This window comes from Trichosurus vulpecula, chromosome 5 (assembly GCF_011100635.1).
Source record: "Trichosurus vulpecula isolate mTriVul1 chromosome 5, mTriVul1.pri, whole genome shotgun sequence".
In the NCBI taxonomy this organism is placed as follows: Eukaryota; Metazoa; Chordata; class Mammalia; order Diprotodontia; family Phalangeridae; genus Trichosurus; species Trichosurus vulpecula.
The window spans coordinates 105,052,754-105,074,047 of record NC_050577.1 but is presented as its reverse complement, the minus strand read 5'-3'; the positions used below and the strand labels follow the sequence as shown (position 1 = coordinate 105,074,047).

At 37.7% G+C, this 21,294-nt stretch overlaps 1 protein-coding gene across 1 annotated transcript in view; it reads left to right on the top strand.

Annotated features, from left to right (window-relative positions):
• Nucleotides 1-21,294, top strand: part of LOC118851010 — a 269,319-nt gene that overhangs the window by 81,726 nt on the left and 166,299 nt on the right. Inside the window, exons 46-53 of the mRNA XM_036760604.1 lie at nucleotides 1,289-1,459; nucleotides 8,235-8,387; nucleotides 12,111-12,305; nucleotides 14,546-14,700; nucleotides 17,350-17,518; nucleotides 17,806-17,902; nucleotides 19,484-19,596; nucleotides 20,276-20,401. Coding sequence (XP_036616499.1) covers nucleotides 1,289-1,459; nucleotides 8,235-8,387; nucleotides 12,111-12,305; nucleotides 14,546-14,700; nucleotides 17,350-17,518; nucleotides 17,806-17,902; nucleotides 19,484-19,596; nucleotides 20,276-20,401 — 1,179 coding nt within the window. The remainder of the gene's footprint in view (nucleotides 1-1,288; nucleotides 1,460-8,234; nucleotides 8,388-12,110; nucleotides 12,306-14,545; nucleotides 14,701-17,349; nucleotides 17,519-17,805; nucleotides 17,903-19,483; nucleotides 19,597-20,275; nucleotides 20,402-21,294) is intronic.

Below are 21,294 nucleotides of genomic sequence, written 5' to 3'. Positions count from 1 at the left end.
ATTCCCACTGCTGAAATTATTGGAGTCAATAATATGAAATCAGCTTTCACCATAAAGTTTGGGAAAATTTTATCTAAACTTAGTCCCAATTCTCTTAGTATCAATAATTATATATTTTCTTTAACCAATAAAGGAGAGGGGCTTATATTTACAAGATGCTCACATGGCACCACACGTATATGGGTCTATGTGTAGAACAAATACACACTGCAAATATCTATAAATTTCCATATAGGTGTGATTAATATAGGCGTAATACTATATACACACAAACACACAAGCAATTGTATTCATTGTTGTTAGAGGATCACCTACATAAAAATATATGTCTTTATGTAGGGGAGACTGACTATATTTTTATCAGTTAGGACAGATATCTTTGTCATATTTATGTAAAATGAGATTGGTTCATATATATTCTAATCCTGTTTTCAGGAAATTATTAGTAAATTTTAAAAAGATGAGCACATATTATCCAGAATTAAAAAAAAACCCAATTAATAGAGATTTGGAACTTGAGGCACTGCCTTTGAATTGAGGCTCTGCTACACATTCTTGATTACGTTGCACCAGTAATAATAACATATTCCTTCTGCAAGCCAGGGTCAATGACAGTGGGCTCCTTGAGTATCATATTTTACATTTGGTTTCCTGTATCATTGGCAGAAAGTTGTACACAATGTGACAGATAACTCAGAAAGTCATTGCCCCATTTAGAAAGTGTTGGGGGAAGATAAAGTATGTGAGGAACCAGGAGGAATTGTTCCTGCCTTCAGCAATCTAGCTTTCAATTTTGCCACACAAGTAATACCAGTGGAGAGTTTGCTTACTATTGGATAGGGAAGAAAAACCTCATAAGATCATAAATTTAGTTCTGGAAGGAACCTTAGGATTCATTTAATCCAATTCCCTCATTTTATATATGGGGAAACAGGTCTAGAGTGACTAAGTAATTTATGTGCCCATAGTCACAGTTAGAGTCAGAGGTGAGATCTGAACCCACAGCTTCTGATTCCAAATGATGTCCTCCCGCAATAACTGCATCCATTCTACTACAGCAGGGATTTTTCAGTCTTCCCAAGTTAGGTGTCTGAGGAAGGCATTTCTTGTTAATCTGGAAGCAAAAAAACACTGTTCCTAACTATTTACAATTATGACCTGATCCTAAATTCCTTCCTCCAATTGCTGAAGCCAACAAAATGAGTTAGTAGTCACCTTTAGACATTGGGAAGTTTAGCTGTTTCTGTAGGAGGAGGTAACATGGGTTCTATTTTTGTGTGTCTCTTAGAATCATCTAGATGTGAAGGTTTTACATCAGAATTACAGAGATCCAAATAACTTAGCATTTAAAGAGATCAAAATCTTTGGACTGAATGTTCAACCAGTTCTAGTTACTGTGAAAGAGAATGATGTTCCAATCCAATCTGATGCTGAAATGAAGTATGATCCTGAAACAAAGGTAAGCTTTTCTTAAGTCTGTTACTAAATTAACCTCATTATTTCTGGCATCTGAGTTAATCAATTGTCTATGGTAACTAAATATCCTCATTACCTAAAGTTTTCAACCTTTAAACACCAAATTTTTATCCAATTTTTTTCATTTTGGCATGTGAAAAAAAGGAAATCCTTAGTAGAAGATGATGGTGTAAAAAGGCAGAAACTCACCTGATCTCTCTCGAATTCCCCTCCAAACAACCTTAAAATAACTCTTCAAAATGTATTCTGGAATGGCAGACTCAACAAAAGGATGGAGCGGAACAATTTTCTAGCCCAAGATAACTTAGAATGTTGGCAAGAAAGATCTGTCTCACCAGTGTGAGAGTGGAGTACAGTCTAGCACAGGTAATATCAGCAAGCCAGCAGCAGGCCTTCAAAGTGGCAGCAATGCCTTCTAGAGTTCTCAGCACACAGATGGCAAGGTGACTGGACAATTGGTGAGAAGGAGATTACAGAGGACCTTTGCTGGCACCGGGTTTCAGGACCAAGATTGTGGTTTAGGGTCACAATCCAAGATGAGGAAAAGCACTAGCACACTAGTGCATTGCTGCCACAGGGGAGTGTTGGAACATTGGTCACTAGTTCCAGGGTGGAAAAGAGTGCTTATGGTTGCTCAGAGACCAGAGCACAGGCCAGGAGAGCAATGACCACATCTCTCGTTAGATTATGCTATCTTGGAGGAACTAAAAACTTACAGATACCCAGAACTAGCTCTGAAAATAGCAGCATGAAAAACCTGAAGCTTGGGACAGTGTCCCTTGCACCCCAGCAGCAGTCCTCAACTTTAACATAAAGGTAAAAGTCAAGAAATAAGCTAGAAAATTGAGCAACAACAAAAAAAGAACCTGATCATAGAAAGTTACTATTGTGACAGGGGAAATTGAAACACAAGCTCAGAGAAGATGACAAAGTCAAAACAGCTAATCCAAAGTCTCAAAGAATAATGTGACTAGGTCACAAGCCCAAAAAGAATTTCTGGAAGAGCTCAAAAAGGATTTTAAAAATTAAATAAGAGAGGTAGAGGAAAAATTGGGAAAAGAAATGAGAGGTATGCAAGAAAATCATGAAAAAGAGTAAACAGCTTGCTAAAAGAGGCACAAGAATACCAAAGAAAATAACATTTTAAAAAACAGAATTGGCCAAATGGAAAAAGATGTACAAAATTCACTGAAGAAAAGAACTCCTTAAAAAGTAGAATTGGCCAAATGGAAAAGGAGGTACAAAAACTCACTGAAGAAAATAATTCCTTAAAATTAGAATTGGGCAAGCTGAAGCTAATGGCTACATGAGACATCAAGAAATAATAAAACAAAATCAAAAGAATAAAAACATAGATGAAAATTTGAAATATCTCATTGGAACACCAATTGACCTGGAAAATAGATTGAGGATAGTTCAAGAATTATTGCTCTACCTGAAAGTCATGATTTAAAAAAGAGCTTACACATATTTCAAGAAATTATTAAGGAAAATTGCCCTGATATCCTAGAACCAGAGGGGAAAATAGAAATGGAAAGAATCCACTGATCACCACCTGAAAGAGATCCCAAAATGAAAACTCCAAGGAGTATTATAGCCAAATTCTAGAGTTCCCATGTCAAGGAGAAAATATTTGAAGCAGTCAGAAAGAAACATTTTAAATGTTGTGGAGCCACAAGATAACACAAGATTTAGCAGTTTGTACATGAAAGGATTAGAATATGATATTCCAAAGGGCAGAGGAGCTAGGATTACAACCAAGAATCACCTGCCCAACAAAACAATATAATCCTTCGGGGGGAAAAATGGATATTAATGATCAAGTATCCTAATGAGACCAGAGCTGAATAGAAAATTTGATTTTGAAATATAAGACTCAAGAGAAGAATAAAAAGGTAAAGAAAAAGAAATCATAAGAGATTCAATAAGGTTAAACTTTTTCCCTTGCTATGTGGGAAGATGATACTTATAACTCTTAAGAATTTTATTATTATTATTATTAGGTCAGTAACAAGGAGTATATGTAGAGAACATGGGCATGAGTTGACAATGATGGGATAATATACGAAAGAAGTACAATTAAAGAGTGAGAAAGAGGAATGACTATGATGGGATGATATATAAAAAAGTAAAATTAAAGGGTGAGAAAAAGGGATACACTAGGAGAAGAGTGAAGGGGGAGCTAAAATGGGGTAAATTATCTCACATAAAAGAGATGCAAAAGAGCTTTTAAAGTAGAGGGGAAGATCGAGGGGGGAGGTGGTAGACAATGCTTGAACCTTACTCTCCTGGCAATTGGCTCAAAGAAGCAATAACATACACTCTCAGTTGGGTATAGAAATCTATCTTACCCTACAGGGGAAATAAGAGAGGAAGAGGATATGGGAAGGGGGTAGTGTGATAGAAGGGAGGGTAGACTGGGGGAAGTGGTGGTCAGAAGCAAAACACTTTTGAGGAGGGACAGTGTGAAAGGGGAGAGAGAGAGAGAGAGAGAGAGAGAGAGAGAGAGAGAGAGAGAAGAGAGGAGAGAGAGAGAGAGAATTTTCCAGCAAGGTTTCTCTGATAAAGGTCTTAAAGAATAGAGTCAAATTTATTAGAATACAAGTCATTTCCCAACTGATAAATGGCCAAAGGATATGAACAGGCAGCTTTCAGATAAAGAAATAGAAGCTATCTATAGTCATATTAAAAAATGCTCTAAATCACCGTTGATTAAAGAAATGCAAATTAAAACAACTCTAAGGTACCACCTCACATCTATTAGATTGGCTAATATGACAGGAAAGGAAAATTACAAATGTTGGAGGGGACGTGGGAAAGTTGGGACACTGAATTGTTGGTGGAATTGTGAACTGATCCAACCATTCTGGAGAGCAGTTTCTAACCATGCCCAAATAGCTATAAAACTATACATACCCTTTGACTCAGGAGTATCACCACTAGGTTTGTGTCCCAAAGAGATTTTTTTTTAAAAAAGAAAAAGACCTATGTCTACAGATATATTTATGGTATCTCTTTTTTTGTGGTGGCAAATAATTGGAAATTGAGATGTCCATCAATTGAGGAATAAGTGATTAAGATGTGGTATATGAGTGTGACAGAATACCAATGTGCTACAAGAAATGAAGAGCAGGAAGCTTTCAGAAAAACCTGAAAAGGTTTAGATGAATTGATGCAAAGGGAAGTAAGCAGAATCAGGAGACATTGTACACAATAACAGCAGCTATCTACCTCCACAGAAAGAGGAGTCTGAATGCAGATCAAAGCATACTTTTAAAAAAACTTTCTTTATGTTTGCATGACTTCATGTGTATAATCTATATCAAATTGCTTGTGTCTCAAGAAGGAATGTTATGTCTTCCTTCGTTTTTGAAGAGGACCATGACATCAGGAAAATGATGACATGACTTGCAATTGACTTTGATTTGAGTGAGGGAGGGCTGTGCAAGGTCACCATACTCACTTTCTCCTCCAGAGCCATCTGGGTCCAGTGGCCTGACGTTCATCAAGACAACTGGAGATGGTCCAGGATGCAATGGGAGACCCTGGCCCTTTTAGGCTAAGGCTTTTTCAGGTTCTCACTTTGAGTGAGGTAAAGCCCATTCAGTGAATAGGCCTCTTTAAGTGAGTCAAGAGATGGCCCTTTTAATTACAAAAAAGAAAAAACTTAAACTGGGAGGGGAGGACCCTCTAGGTTGTTACTCAAAAGAGAAACAGTTACTATTGACATTCACTCTGAGCCAGGAGGGCTCAAAATATAGCTATGATGTGGAGCTTGGGCAGGGACCTATTGTGGTCCAATCTATGAGCTTCAGAGTGTAATGGGTCAGAAAAGAGAAAGAAAGGAAGGAAGGAAGGAAGGAAGGAAGGAAGGAAGGAAGGAAGGAAAGAAGGAAGGAAGGAAGGAAAGAAGAAAGGAAGAAAGAAAGGAAGGAAAGAAGGAAGGAAGGAAGGAAGGGAGGGAAGGGAGGGATGACGGGCTGGAGTGAGAGAGAGAGAGAGAGAGAGAGAGAGAGAGAGAGAGAGAGACAAAGGAAAGAAGGAAAGAAAGAAAAAGAAAGAAAGAAAAGAGAAGAGAAAGAAAGAAGACACCAATCTAGCCAGTGAATCCCAAGTTAACTGGGGAGCTCCTGGCCATCAAAATTTACCTTCCTTTAGAGAGGAGAAGGAGAGGGAGAAGTGAGCTGAGTTACGCAACTGGCTGCGTGCCCATTCAGGCAGCTCAGACTACTCACAGGTTGTGTTTGTCCTCATTTTCGAAGAGGACTATGACATCAGGAAACAATGCCATGACTTGCAGTTGACTTTGATTTTGAGTGAGGGAGAGCTGTGGCAAGGGTCACCAGCCTCACTTTCTCCTCTCAAGAAGAAGGCGGGGGAGAAAGGAGGGAGAGAATTTGGAGCTCAAAATTTAAAGTAAACAAATATTAAAATTGTTTTTATATGAATTGAAAAAATAAAAGAAATCATCAGTAGGCAGAGGATTACATACAATTTAACATTTTGTTGTTGATGATTCTACATCATTTTTATGTGTAAAAGTGTGAATTAGGTACATTATACAGATGTCCTAGATTCTAGAGCTGGAGGGATCATTTGTCTCTTGTCTCATAGCTTTCTTTTCAATTCGTTATTGAATCAAGGACTAAAATAGCCTCTTCCCAAAGGGGAGATCACAAGAAACCCCCCCGAAAATGTTTTGTCTTCGTCATCATAGTATCGCAGATGTTCAGCAGGAAGGGAGCTCAGAGCTCATCTATTCCAGCCCCTTCATTTTATGGACCAGGAAACTGAGGCCAGAGAAGACTAAATGACTTCTCTCAGATCATTTACTCTGATTTTTAAAACACTATTATTTTTTCAGTAACCTAGTTGAGCACGCAAACATACTTTATTTATCTGACTTGTACTTTAAAAATTTGTCAAGAATATGCCTCATTACACAGATTTGTGCTACTTTCTCTGCTGGATGGATTTTCTATGTTTATAGATCATTTATCTTTCTGAGAAAATTTTTTGCAACCATCATATCTAACTGCAATCTTCTATAAGACCTCTGAACACTCAAGGTTTATTTGATTGGGCTTCTGTTCCTTCTTGTCCCTCCCTTCAATTTTTAAAAGGAGATCCTATTCACTACAAAGGAGAAGAGAGGAGTAGGGGGAGTGATTAGAACACTACATGATTAGAGACAACTTCAGTACAAGTGAAAAAAAGTGAAGGAAATTAGCTTTTATGTAGCATCTACTATATTCCAGGCACTGTGCTAAGTGCCTTTTACAAATATGTCTCATTTAATCCACACAACAACTCTGCAAGATAGATGTATTATTATCTGCATTGAAACTGAGGCAAATAAAGGCTGAATGACTTCCCCAGGGTCACACAGCTAGTATGTATCTGAGGTCAGATTTGAATTCAGGTCTTCCTGACTCCAGACCTCTTGCTCTATCCACTGTACCGCCTAGCTGCCTTAAGTGAGTATAGTCAACTTGTCTTAATTGCTGGAAAATCATGGTATCTGATTATCAGGCTGGTAGAATGGAATTTCAGAAAATAATACAATGTCATCCTCCATATCACGATGGTAAAACTATCCAGAGGATATACTTTTAATAAATGAATTCTATACAAAGACCACAATTTTTTCAGCTTTATGTTTTCCTCATTGTTTTCCACCTGTTCTTTCAAGCTTTCTAATACTGCGTCTTACCTGGAACTACATTCTGAAATAAATCTTATAAATCAGAGCAGAGCTGGAAGAGACTGTAGAGATCAGTTAGTCCTAAGCCTTCACTTACAGTCCTGGTGTCAGGGATCAGAGCATCATTCCAGGGTTCCAGTGGAATCACAGATCTAGAGCTAGAATAGATCATCTCATTGAAGAACCTCATTTTATAGAGGAGGGACCTGAGGTCAAGAGAGACCAAGCGACTTGTACAGGGTTCTCCAGGTAGTAAGTAGCAGAGGCAAGCTTTGAAAGTAAGTTCCCTGGGTTCTAAATCCAATGCTATTTTTGCTATTTCTGCTGTATCGTCATGATGAAGGAATTTTTAAAAGCATGACTCTGCTTTGTTTCAAACAAAACCACTTCTTTCCCATAAGTTCTATCCATCTCCTTTGTACATCATTGATTTTTCATGAAATTAAATTTCAGTTGGCAAGACCCTATTATGATAGGAGAAGGAGGGAAAAGTACCCTTAAAACTGGCAACGATATAGGTCTTGTGGTGAGGAGAGTTGACTTTTTATTGGCCCTTCTGTTTTTAACTTAACTTCTAAATGTATCACTCTCAATTCCCCACCTAGAGAGACGTCACTTGTAATAAATAATAGAAAAGAAAGGGAAACGAGACAGTTTAGCAAAACTAACACATCAACTAGTCCTAACAATATTTTCAGTGTTTAGTGCCTCTTTAGACCCACATTTGCAAAAAAGGGAGGGAAGGGCATTTTCTCATCTCCTTTCTGGGGCCATGGTTGGTTGTTATGATGACACAGTGTCAAGTTTTATTTATTTGTTTTTTGTTCTTTCCATTTACATTCCTATAGTAATTATCTGTATTATTTTCTTGGTGCTGGACTTTTTTTAAACTTTGCATCATTTTTCCTATGCTTCTTTGAATTTTTCATATTTGTCTTTCCTTATGTTGCCATAATATTACATTCACGTACCAGAATTGATTTAGTTGGATGATTTTTCTAATTGCTGATTTAAGTGGTTCCTTTTTATTAATAAATGGTTTCTGTCCTTACAGGTATTTCACATCACAGGACTGTATCTTGAGCTGGGCAAGCAGTATACAGTGGAGTGGCCCACAAGTTTCACAGACACAGAGAAATTTGACTGCTACCCTGATGCCGATGGTTCTAATGAAGAAAACTGTAATTTGCGTGGCTGTATCTGGGAGGTAAGGTCATACAGACACTCTCATACACATTGACATAAACACATATACCTCCCACTCTCACCCCCCATACTGATTCACTTCCAATTCATCCTATTCTTCTGGTGATTTTCTCCTTTCCTCTGACATGGTCTAAATCAGCATGGTGTAGTAGATAGAATACTGATCTTGAAGTCAGGAAGACCAGGGTTCAAAGCCTGCCTCAGACACTTATTAATTATATGATGTTGTCAAGCCACTTCACCCAGAAACCTGACCTCAGTTTCCTCATCTGTAAAATTAGGGGATTGAGCTTTGAACTCTAAGTTCCCTTCCAACTCTAAATCTATGATCCTAAAATTTTGTGATCCTATGAGGTAGAACAGCTAGCTGGTAATGGATAGAGTCTTGGGCCTGGAATCAGGAAGACCTGAGTTCAAATCTGGCCTCAGACACTCAATAGCTATGTGACCCTGGACAAGTTCCTTAACCCTGTTTGCCTCAGTTCCTCAAATGTAAAATGAGCTGGAGAAGGAAATGGCAAACCATTCTCTAGTATCTTTGCAAAGAAAACCCCAAATGGGGTCATGAAGAGTTGGGCATGACTGAAAAATGACAACAGCAACGACAGAGTTGGAGAGGAAAGTTATACAAAGATAAGTTGCTATCATGGATAGAAGTAACCAGAGGAGGGACAGTTTAGTCCTTGTAAGTAGCTGAATTACCTTGAAGTTTTTTTTTTCCTTTTCACTGCTGTGGCCTCATCTATTGTAGAGACACTAAGAAGGAATTGAGACAATTCAAAGTAAGTGGATAATTATGTGTGAGTTTTTGTCTCCCCTCCTCCCCATTCCAGAAGCCTATAAGCTTCAAATCCAGATGATTGGGTAAAAGAGTCAGTGAAGAAAGGACTGTTCTGTTTGCAGGGGCCTCTGGTCCCTATGCCATCCCAGATCTATCTCTTTCCACACATGTCAATAGAGAATCTCATTTCTTTATGCACAAATATTTGACACTATAGTGGTATATTGAAATGGACTGAATCACGCCTTTTTTTTCTTCTTAAATTATCTCCCTTGAGGACTCATGCTAGGGAGCAAATTTTATTTCATTCATTATGTGATGTTATTCACAAAGACCGCTGGTCAAAATGTTCACTTCTGATATCTGCATATAACTTATGTTATCTTAGTATATAGGCTTTATTATCTCATTAAGAAGCTTAGCTCCAGGTTTATTATCTCAACAGACTACTTTTGGTTTCTAAATCAAGAAACTAGAACCAAAGATTCCTCTGAGATGGTGGGTGCCAACTGGGAAGTAAGAAGAGGCAAAAGATGGCACAGTATAGTAGAATGAATGTTGTTATTCAGGCATTTTTTCAGTCATGTCTGACTTTTTGTGACCCCATTGGGTCACATACTGTAGTAGCTTAACATTTCCTTCTCCAGTTCATTTTACAGATGAGGAAACTGAGTCAAACAGGGTGAACTTACTTGCCCAGCGTGTAAGTTCCTGAGGCTGGATTTGAACTCAAGAAAATGAATCTTCCAGACTCCAGGGCTGGCACTCTATCCATTGTGCCACCTAGCTGCTGGACCTGAAATCTGGAAAGAATTGAGCTAGAATGTTAAAACACTGACTAGCTCTAGGATGGGCAAATTATCTAATGTATCTGAGCCTTAATAGCTTATCTACAAAATGAGGATAATAATGCCTGTAGTATCTATGTATGTATTTATATGTACCTTATGACCCCTTCCCTATTCTTTGTCCTCACGCAGGAACTCTCTTTCCTAGGCCTTCACTGCTACACTGTATTTTCTTTTCCTAACCCCCTGGATGAACAAGTTCAACTCTCCATGATTGTCTTTTCTTAAATATCCTGCCCTTTCACAGATCATGCCTTGTCAAGCTCTCTCTAGTCCTGGATTACTCCCACCATCTACCTTCATCATTTTTCACATGCTATTTAGTAAAGCTTCAGGAAGTCATGGAAATGTGCGGATCTCATCCACTACAAAGTTATGTTATCTATTCTCAACTGGGCTGTCACTGCAGCCAGGCAATCCTACTCCTCCCTAAACTGTCTGTTCTCCCACTCACCACAATGGCTGATCCAAATTCTGTTATTGCTCTCCAAGACTATGAGGAGACCTCTTCTATGTAGCACCTCAACTGAAGACCTCATCTCATACTTCAACAAAAAAACTGAGGCTAATGCTGAGACTTACATCTTTTCCTTTTCTCATCTTATGTCACTTTGATGTCATCTGCTGCTATTCTCTCTTTCACTCCAGTCTCTTAAGAAGTGGCCCTTCTCCTTGACAAGGCCAACTCCTCTACATGCACCTTTGATTTTATCCCCTCCTGTATTCCCCAGCAGATTGCTCCAACTTTAATCCCCACTTTCTAATCTCTAGTCCTCTCTATCCTTTCTACTGCTCCTTCAATGAGCCTTCAAATATGCCCATATCTTCCTCATCCTTAAAGAAATCTACACTAGATCTTACCATCTCAGCTAGCTATTGTCTTATTTCTTTCTTTCTCAGCAACATTGAAAAGCTCTTTATACTTGAAGCTCCACTTCCACTCCTTTTTAAACCTTCTGTGATCCAACTTCCAACTTTGTCATTCAACTAAAACTGCTTTCTTCTCCAAATTTACCAATGATCTCTTATTTGCCAAATCTAATGATTACCTTTTCTCAGACTTCATCATTTTTTCACTTTTTTGTAGCATTTGACCCTGTTTATCATCTTTTCCTACTGGAACTCTGTTCTTTCTGGGTTTTCATAACACTGCTTTCTCCTGGTTCTCCTCTTAACTTGTATGACTTCTCAGTCCCCTTTGCTGTATCTTCATCTACAGATGATTCCCAGATATGTGTGTGTATGTGTATCCATTCATAGTCTCTCTCTTGATCTCATAGGCACCTCAAACTCATAATATCCAAAATAGTACTCATTATTTTTACTCCCAACATGCTCAACCTCCTCTGAACTTGCCTATTATTGTTGAGGGCACCACTGTTATTCTAGATGCTCAGATTCTCATTTTCATCTTCAACCCCTCACTCACTCATACTACATAAGCCACCAACTGCTTACCTTTAGCAAATCTTTCTTATATATCTCTTTTTCTCCACTCACATAACCACTATCCTGGTTGAGGCCTTTATCACCACTTTTCTGAAATGGTGCTCTAGCCTACTAATTAGTCTCCCTGCCTCAAGTCTCTCCCTAATTCAATCTGTCCTCCCCAAAGCTGCCAATGTGATCTCCCTGAACTACAAGTCTATACCATGCCACCTTTCTTACCTCCCCACCCCCTTACACACACTAAGTAAATTCTAGAGGCTCCCTATCATATCTAGGCTCAAACATCAATTCCTCTTGGACATTGAAAACTCTTTACCATCTGACTTTTTCCTATCTTTCCAGTCTTTTTTTCACTTTACTCCCTCCCACAATTTAATAATCCACCCATTAATGGGCATTATACCCTTTATAAAAGGATATTTTTTTTCTTGCTCAGTTGAGTGGGAGGAGAGGTAGAAGGGAGAGAAGGCAGATTTGTTGATTGAAAACGATTCAATTTAATTGAAAAATTCAGAATGCCTGGGACATTTCCCTCTGAGGAGCTCTGTGTGATGGTTTGGGGGAGACAAGAGCTAGATATGCCCTTTCTTCTTTCCTTACAGATTTCATGGTCCTGATTATTCTCTAAAGTTTTTTTTTCTTTCAGCCAACCAGTTCTTCAGGAGTCCCCTATTGCTACATCACCAAATATTATTATACGGCCAGTAATATTCAGCAGAGACCAGAGGGCCTAACAGTAGACATCTCACGAAATGCGGAGGTCAACTACTACCCTTCCACACCCATTAACCAGCTCCGATTGGATGTGACATTCCATAAAGATGATATGCTACAATTTAAGGTACACTTACCTTACAGCTCTTGTTAACAAAGAGCAATCAAATATTGGTAACAAAGAGGATCAATTAGCCAATGATACTGATTTAGCATCTAATATGTGTGATGAATTTGACTAGGTTTTGTGAGGTACAGAAGTACCTAGTAGCTGGGATCACAATCTGTTTATGAAAAAAGAATTAACAGGTAACGGCAGTGGATGGTAAATGCAGTGAATTTGTTATGGAAGATAAATGGCTATAGAAAATATAGAAGAATAGGTCATAAGTGCACAGGGTGGAAGTGGTACTTGAACTGGACGCTGAGGGGTAGGTGGCATGGAAATTGATGGAAAGGATGTGCCTAAGACATACAGCATAATGATGATTTTATCTCTACTTTGTGATTTGATCTTTCAAAAAGAAGCATCTGGGGCTACTTATTAGAAATTTCCTCCCCAAAAATTAAAGCAAAAGGAAACTTTCTTTTCTGAGAAAAGCTTGTTTTTATAAAGGAATATGTTTTCTTTGAAGACATCCTCAATGTATATAACAGGTCATCAGTGCTTCTTGTGAATGGATGAAATCATTAAATTGCATATACATATCACACATTTATGATAAATGTGTTGTTAGAAGGACCCTCTGTCTCCCCCAATCTACATATAAATGGGTATATGTTTTAAGGACCAGATTAAAATTCACCCCTTTTTCATTGAGACATGGCATAGTGAACAGAGTGGCATATTGGACTTAAAGTCAGAAAGATCTGGATTAAAATACTGCCTGCCTGATGTCAATTAGCCGTATGACCACTGATGTAGTCATAATTAATCTCTCTAAGCCTCCATTTTATCATATGGGAAACACAGATAATAATATCTAGATTATAATGTATAATTCAAAGAGCCTTGAATGAGATTATGTAGGTAAAGTTTTTGTAAATTTTAAAGCACTATGAAAGTGTTACTTACTATTACCGATCATCCCCAACCTAAAGCAATTGTTCTGTTTTTTTTTTTTTGAAACTTATCCAACAATACTTGTTCATGTATATTGAGTCCCTGTACTAAGCAAACACTGGAGAAGCACTGGGGAAGAGAGATAGCAATTCTATCAAGAAACTCATAATCTGTTAGTGTTATTTAAACCAATTAACATCACCTATAACACCCTAAAAATGAAGTTTGCTATCTGAATTGGGCTTTTGAATTGTCAATCTTGATAATGCAGTCGCCAAAGTGAAATACCTGATTGGAGGGATATTCTACTAAAATTATCTGCCTAAATACAAGTTCATGTCTTTGTTTGCTGCATACACATATCATAGGATCATAGATTTAGAACCAGAAAGGGCATTAGAGATTACCTGGGGGAGTCATGGATCTTTTGGCCTCAGTTTCATCTGTACAGTGAGAGCTGGATTATAGGATTTATAACTCCACAAAAATGAACGAACGAATGAATAAAAAGGATACTTATTCAATACTTACTATATGTCAAGCACGGGGCTACAAACACAAAAGTAAGACAGTTTTTATCCTCTAAGACCTTACAGTCTAATAGTCATAATAGTTGGTGATCTAAATACTTGATGAAATCTAGTAAGGTTTTGAAGGTGACAAATAAATTGGAGTTTATGGACAAGTAGAACTACTAGAATGATTTTTACCAGCCTTCTAATTAGAATGAAATGATCAAAAAACAAAACAAAACAGAAAAAGGGGGGCAGCTAGGTGGTGCAGTAAGTAGAGCATCAGCCCTGGAGTCAGGAGGACCTGAGTTCATATCCAGCCTCAGACACTTGATACACTTGCTAGCTGTGTGACCTTGGGCAAGTCACTTAACCCCAATTACGCTGCCAAAAAACAAAACAAAAACAAACAAACAAAGAAAAAAAAGCAGGAAATGATCAAAGTATATTTGAAAAGCAGAGGAAGAATGAAAGTACTCCTCTTGCTATATATGGCTTATTTCAGGACTAAAAGCAGATAGAGCCTCAGAAACCATAGATTCACATCAACTGGGAGAATGAAAGAAAAAAACTTTTTTAAACTTTATTGCAATCCTGATGCATATCAGACTTAGTTTTAAAATTTTTTTATTGATGAGGAAATTAACAAAACAGAGGTCATGCATAGCCTTATATAAAACTTAAAGTGAGTGTCTTAATATATGCCCAGGTCTCTCCCTGCCAGGTTTTCTGGCCCTGAGACTTTGGTTTTAATACCACCAATGTATGAGCCTCGTTTTTTTGTTTTCCTAGATCTATGATCCCAACAACAAAAGGTATGAAGTCCCAGTGCCTTTAAATATTCCAAGCTCCCCCGTCACCCAAGATGAAAATCTTCTCTATGAAGTGACCATCAAGGAAAACCCATTTGGAATTAGAATCCGCCGAAAAAGCACCGGCACTGTGATGTAAGTAGTTTTCTGCTCCATATGTATGGTAAAATAAATGCACAATCAGAATTTTGACTTGACCTTGATTCCTGGAATAGTGGAATGGGCCAAGTCTTCAATACTTGAACAAGTGAAAATACCTAGTTCTTCTGGGAAATTATGCATCACTTCACAACCCTTGGCTTCAGTTTTTAATCCATACAATGAAGTAATTGGATTAGAGAACATATAAGATTACTTTCAGCTCTTAATGGTACGATATTATGTCCTAGAAGAATTCCACGATGATGGAATATCACTGTGGGAAGAAACTGGCATTGTGTCTTCCACTTCTACCTCCAGAATCTGTATAAATTTGTTAAAATATATTATGCCTTAATTCTTCTCCACAACTTGGCTAGTGTATAAATTAATTTAATGTGAAGTTATACATGGTAGTTATATGAGATTCCATGCCATCTTGGGGAGGGAGGGGGGAGAGAGGGGAGAAAAACTGGAACTCAAAATTATGTAGAACCGTGTGTGGTAAACTAAAAATAAATAAAAAAAGATTATATAAAAAAATATACTATGCCTTTTAGATCCATGACCCACAAGAGCCAGAGAACTTGTCAAGGAGAGACCTGGGTATATATTAAGACACTCATTTTAAATTTTATGTAAGGCTATGGACAATCTCTATTTTTCTCAATTTCCTTGTCGGTAAACTTTTTTCAATTTTTTTAAACACTTATAAGTTTTGAGTTCCAAATTCTATCTCTTCTACCATCGCCCCCCAGATGGTAAGTAATCAAATATAGGTTATGCATGTGCAGTCATGTAAAACAATTGGTATTAGTAATTTTGTACAAGAAATCTCATATAAAAGAAAAAGGTGAAAGAAAGAAAGTGAAAAATAACATGCTCTAGTCTATATTTAAATAATATCAGTTCTTTTTCTGGAGGAGGTTAGCATGCTTCATCTATAGTCCCTTGGGATTGTCTTGGATCATTGTATTGCTGAGAATAGCTAAGTCACTCACAATTCTTCATCGAAAAATATTGCTGTTACTGTGTACAACATTCTCCTGGTTCTGTTCACTTCACTATGCATCAGTTCATGTAAATCTTTCCAGGTTTTTCTGAAATCATCCCACTTGTCATTTCTCATAGCCCAATGATATTCCATTACAATCATATAACACAGCTTGTTTAGCTATTCCCCAATTGATGAGCATGATTTTGATTTCTAATTCTTAGCCACCACAAAAAGCTGCTTTAAATATGTTTGTACAAATAGGTCCTTTTCCCTTTTTTTTGGTGTTGGGATATAGACCTAGCAGTGATGATACAAATTTGAAAACTAAATCTGATATCCATCCAGATTGGGAGAAAGTGTATATATATATGTAGGTGTGTGTATATATATGTATGTGTATGTATATATATATATGTAGGTGTGTGTATATATATGTATGTGTATGTATATATATATATATACACACACACATATATATATATATATATATATATATATATATATATGTAGATTCTTTCATTTTGCCAAGTATAAGATCTGGAAAATCACTATGCATTGCTATTTCCCATGGCAAAAACGAGAAAACCATCTACCATAAATAGGGAAAACAACCCTATAAGGTCCTGGTATAGAATAGAGTGAGATTAAGCTTTATACATGCCCAGATTCAAGGAAGACCAAGATCAGGTATTCCTGGAGTTTCTTTCAAATGGAAGTTTTCAGACTTGATGAAAAGATCAATCTTTTCATAATCCAGGGAGAGAAAAGCAAACCAAGAACAACAATTTATCCTAATAAAGTAACGACAACAATAAACAGGTTCTTTCCAGGCCCCGTTTTCTCAGGGCTCCAACTTCACCAGAAGCTTGATTTAATTCCCTAGAGTTTCTAGGGTTTACTGCCTGTTGTAAATTAGATCTCTTCCCTGAGAGACAGCAGGTGTATTGCAATTAATTGGGAGAAAGACAATGGCAGTGTAGGGAATGGAAGGAAATGCCCAGGAGGGGAGAAGATGAACTTGGATTTTATTTTTCGGGATAAAGATATTTTAAAAAATCCAATAATAATAACAACATTAATATAGCACTTACTCTGTGTTAGGCACTGTGCTGAACATTTTGTAATTATTATCTCATTTGATCCCTACAACAATCCTGGGAGGGGATTGCTATTATTACCCCTATTTTACAAACGAGGAAACTGAGGTAAACGGTGATTATATGAGTTGTCCGTGGTTACATAGCTAGTAAGTGTGAGAAACCAGATGTGAACTTAGGTCTTCCTCACTCTAGGTATGGCATTTAATCAACTACACCACCTCACTGCCTCAAGCACATTTGATTATATTGACTCAGTACCATTTATTATATTATTTTCTGAAGGTTGGTGTTTTAAATATCTTATTCTTCTTATCTAGCTTATGAGCTTCTTGAGGGTAGGAACTATTTTATCTACTTTTTGTTGTTGTATCATCCTACGTTTTTCTACCATACCAAGGCCCCTTGCTCATATCTAAAGGCTATTTCCTGTAACCACCTCTAAAGTCAAAGCCCTGTCAGCCAAAGAAACAGATGCTTCAGAAACTGTCTTTATCCTTAAGTCTAGTAAATGAACCTTTGTTAGAGTCCTGATCTGTTCTTGTGTTTCAGTTGGGATTCCCAGGTCCCTGGCTTTACCTTTAATGATATGTTCCTACGTATCTCCACCCGCCTCCCATCTCATTACATCTATGGCTTTGGGGAAACTGAGCACACGACATTCCGGAGGAACCTGAACTGGCACACATGGGGAATGTTTTCTCGAGACCAGCCCCCAGGGGTAAGTGTTTACAATTGGAGTATCCCATGACCTGTAGCTATTTATACATATTGTTTTCTTTGGCCTTATTCCAAGATTAGCTTATCCAAGTTCATGCTTATGCTTTGAGGATAGTTACGAATCTGAATAACCCAGTTATAAGTACTTATTGAATTGAGTCACCCTCACATTCTCCATTTTCCTTGAGACCTTGAACCTCCCCCAAGGAAGGTTATGGATCCAGCTTTATTATCTATTTTCATTCTTGTTTTTTGTGAGTAAACCATGACTGATCTCTTTTCAACTAGTATAAGCTGAATTCCTATGGTGTGCACCCCTACTACATGGGTCTGGAAGAGGATGGCAATGCCCATGGAGTGCTCCTGCTCAACAGCAATGCCATGGGTAAGATGAGGGCTTCTTTTCTGACCACACTTAATCTAAGACTTCTGGGAGGTTTCTGAATAGGACATTCCCAGTGGAACTGTAATTAAGTAAAATTCAGCACCCATTTATGAAGCTCTTGGTATGGACAAATCACTGGACTCATCATAAAATAAGATAAAAGAAATCATGGTCTGTACTCTTAAGCTGTCTTCAATCTAAAAGGAGAGACAAGATATGCATATAAGTAGCATACAACAAAGTTCATAATAGGAACAGAAGAGAGGTAGGAACAAGGGGCTATAAAAATTTAGAGAGGGGAGAAATCACTTAGACCCTAAGGAATGAGGGGCTAAGGGGAGAAAGAGAAGAGAATACTAAAAGTTATAGTATTTTGATTGGTGGGGTAGAATTGTAAAATGACAAAATACATTGTGGGTACAGGAAAGAAAAGGACACTTTAGACGAGGAATATTGTTTGAACAAAAGCAGGGAGATGGGAAAATATCACATATTTATCATAGAATCATCAATTTAGCTCTGAAAGGGATTTAGCAATCATTAATCAAATCCTCTCACTTTACAGAAAAGCGAGGTGCACTGAGGTTATTATGTTTAATGACACGAGCAGGAGGTAGGCTAGTCAGTATTTGAGCACTTACTGCATGTTGTAAATTGGCTTTTTTTATGAAAAGACCAACATGAGCTTCCATGAGAGACTGTAGATCTACTGCAGGTAATTAGGAGAAAGACCATTGTAGTGTAGGGAATGGAAGGAATTGTCAAGGAGGGGAGGAGATGAACATGAAATTTATTTTTAGGGATAAGGACATTTTAAAAATCTAACAATAATAACAACATTAGAACTTACTATGTGTCAGGCACTGTGCTAAATACTTTGTAATTATTACCCCATTTGATCCCTACAACAACCCTAGGAGGTACGTGCTATTTTTAATCCCTATCTTACCGATGACGAAACTGACTCTGAACTCTGACTCAAAATTCAGCCTGCTTTGCATTTTCACTGCAATATAAAGTGAGTTAATGACTAGATGAGTCCAGGTTTTATGAGTAGGTAATTAGGATAATAATGGTATCAGTAATAGTAATTAGAAGAAAAAGAAACAAAGGAAGGGGAAGGTGATAGGATTTCTTTGGAAGTGGTGAATTTCAGGTGTCTGAAGGTTTTCCTTATGTGGAATTTCCAGTGGGTAGAAGAATTGTAGGTCCAGAATCCAGGAAAGTGAAAGGCTGCATATGTAGATTTTGAAGCCATCTACATTTAGCCTGTAGCACTTGAGGGGTTAATGCATATAGAAAGTCTGCCAGCTCATCAGATGTTGAAAAAGGCAAATTTCAGTTCTCTATAAGGATAAACATAATAACAATTAGAGCTGTTTGAAGGTGGCATGGACTTCTCAAGGAGGTGGTCATTTCTCATCACTGTAAGTCTTCAGAAGGAAACTAGAGGACCTCCTTCCTGTGGGGGTGATAGGCGATTTCTACTTCTCTCTGGATTGGAGTAGATGATCTTTAGAATCTGCTTCAATCTTCTATTCTATGATTCTGGGTCACTGAACACTTATTCTCTGTTTGCAGATGTGACTTTCCAGCCCACCCCTGCCCTGACATATCGTACTGTGGGAGGTATTCTGGACTTTTATATGGTTTTGGGGCCAACTCCAGAGCTTGTGACTCAACAGTACACAGAGGTAGGAAGCCATGCAATCCTTCACTTGGTAATCAAGTGTTTTCTGAGAAACTTTAGTGTGCCTAGCACTTTGAAAGGCAGATTCATTCATCTACTCTGTATACATCTTGTATATACCTCATTATCTTCATGCCATGTCTCCTCCTTTAGAATGTCAGGTCTTTGAAGGCAGAGACTTATGCCTTCTTTGTGTCTTCTGTGGTTAGCACAGTGCCTGGTACATAGTAAATATTTAACAAATGCCTGTTGATTGACTGGCTGGTGGTGACCTTACATAGCCACTATCTTTGCAGCAGACTAGGTCGTAGTGTTAGACATCAATAAAGAGATATTAAGAAAGCCCCCTTTGCCACTACATTATTGTAGAGCTCTTGTAGGGACAATCCCTATTTAACATGCCCCCTAAGAATCCCAGATTTCTTAAAGTTATACAAATAAAAGGGATATTTTATGTTTATATAGCTCAAATGCTTTACACATATTATTCCTTTTGAAATGGCAGTGATTCCCAAGAATGCTAGCTCCCTAGTTTTATGTTGTTTGGTCTTACAGATAACCTGAGTTATGAGGCTACCACGTGATGAGAGAAAATTATTTTAGTGACTGTATTTGATACCAGCCATGTTCCCTACCCTGAAGGAATGGAATCTATATTAACTATTTTCTGTACTTGTTTTCAGTTGATTGGCCGTCCAGTGATGACTCCTTACTGGGCCTTAGGCTTCCAGCTGTGTCGCTATGGATACGAGAGTGATTCTGAAATTGCTGAACTCTATGATGCCATGGTGGCTGCTCAGATTCCCTATGTATGGACCTTCCTTACCCAGCACACCCTCACCTCTCTCTCCACCCCGTAATCCCAGCCTGTGTAATTGTCCGGTGTTAATTTTTCTCTGGTTTAATTATAGGAAACCTCTCAAACATGTTTTCAAGTTAAATGTTTGACATTTTAAGCAGAAGTCCTCAAAAAGTGCTGTTTCTGAATTTAATTTTTTTAAAAAAGTGAATTGGTCAAAACATTGTGCAGATGAGTGCAACTTTAGTTCAAATTGCAAGCAAACATTGTAGCGGAGGAGATCTTAGAATCTAGATAATTTCCATTTATACATTATGACTACGGAAATGGTTTCCAACAGGAACAGATGGTGTTAACAGCCTATATTGTAACTAGCTACACATGGACTAGAGTATTAATAGCAAATAGATGGAGCATGCCATCTTGTTTCTGCCAAAGCATTCAGTTTCACTTCTAAGTGTCATCTCTCTCCACTAAAGTATATTTTAAGATAATATTTTATTATTTTCCAAGTCACAAGTAAAAACTATTTTAATTTTTTTTTAAATTTTGAGTTCCATATTTTCTCCTTCTTCTTTCCCCTCCCTGACATGGTAAGCAATTTTATATAGGGTATACATGGCACTGAAGTATTAATTGAGAGCAGAAGGATAGGAATCCTAAGTTCATAGTGTTAGAACTAAAGGGGAACTTTGAGGACTTGGAGTCCAACCCCTTTATTTAAAGAAGAGGAAACTGAGACATATCTAGGTTAACTGACTTGCTCAGGATCCCACAGGTAGTAACTGTCTGAACTAGCATTTGAACTCAGCTCCTCTTCCCTCCAAAACACTGCCATTTCCACTGTATCAGGCTGCTACTTAGAGGAATAAGAGTACAGATATTTCAAAAGATTTTGATTTT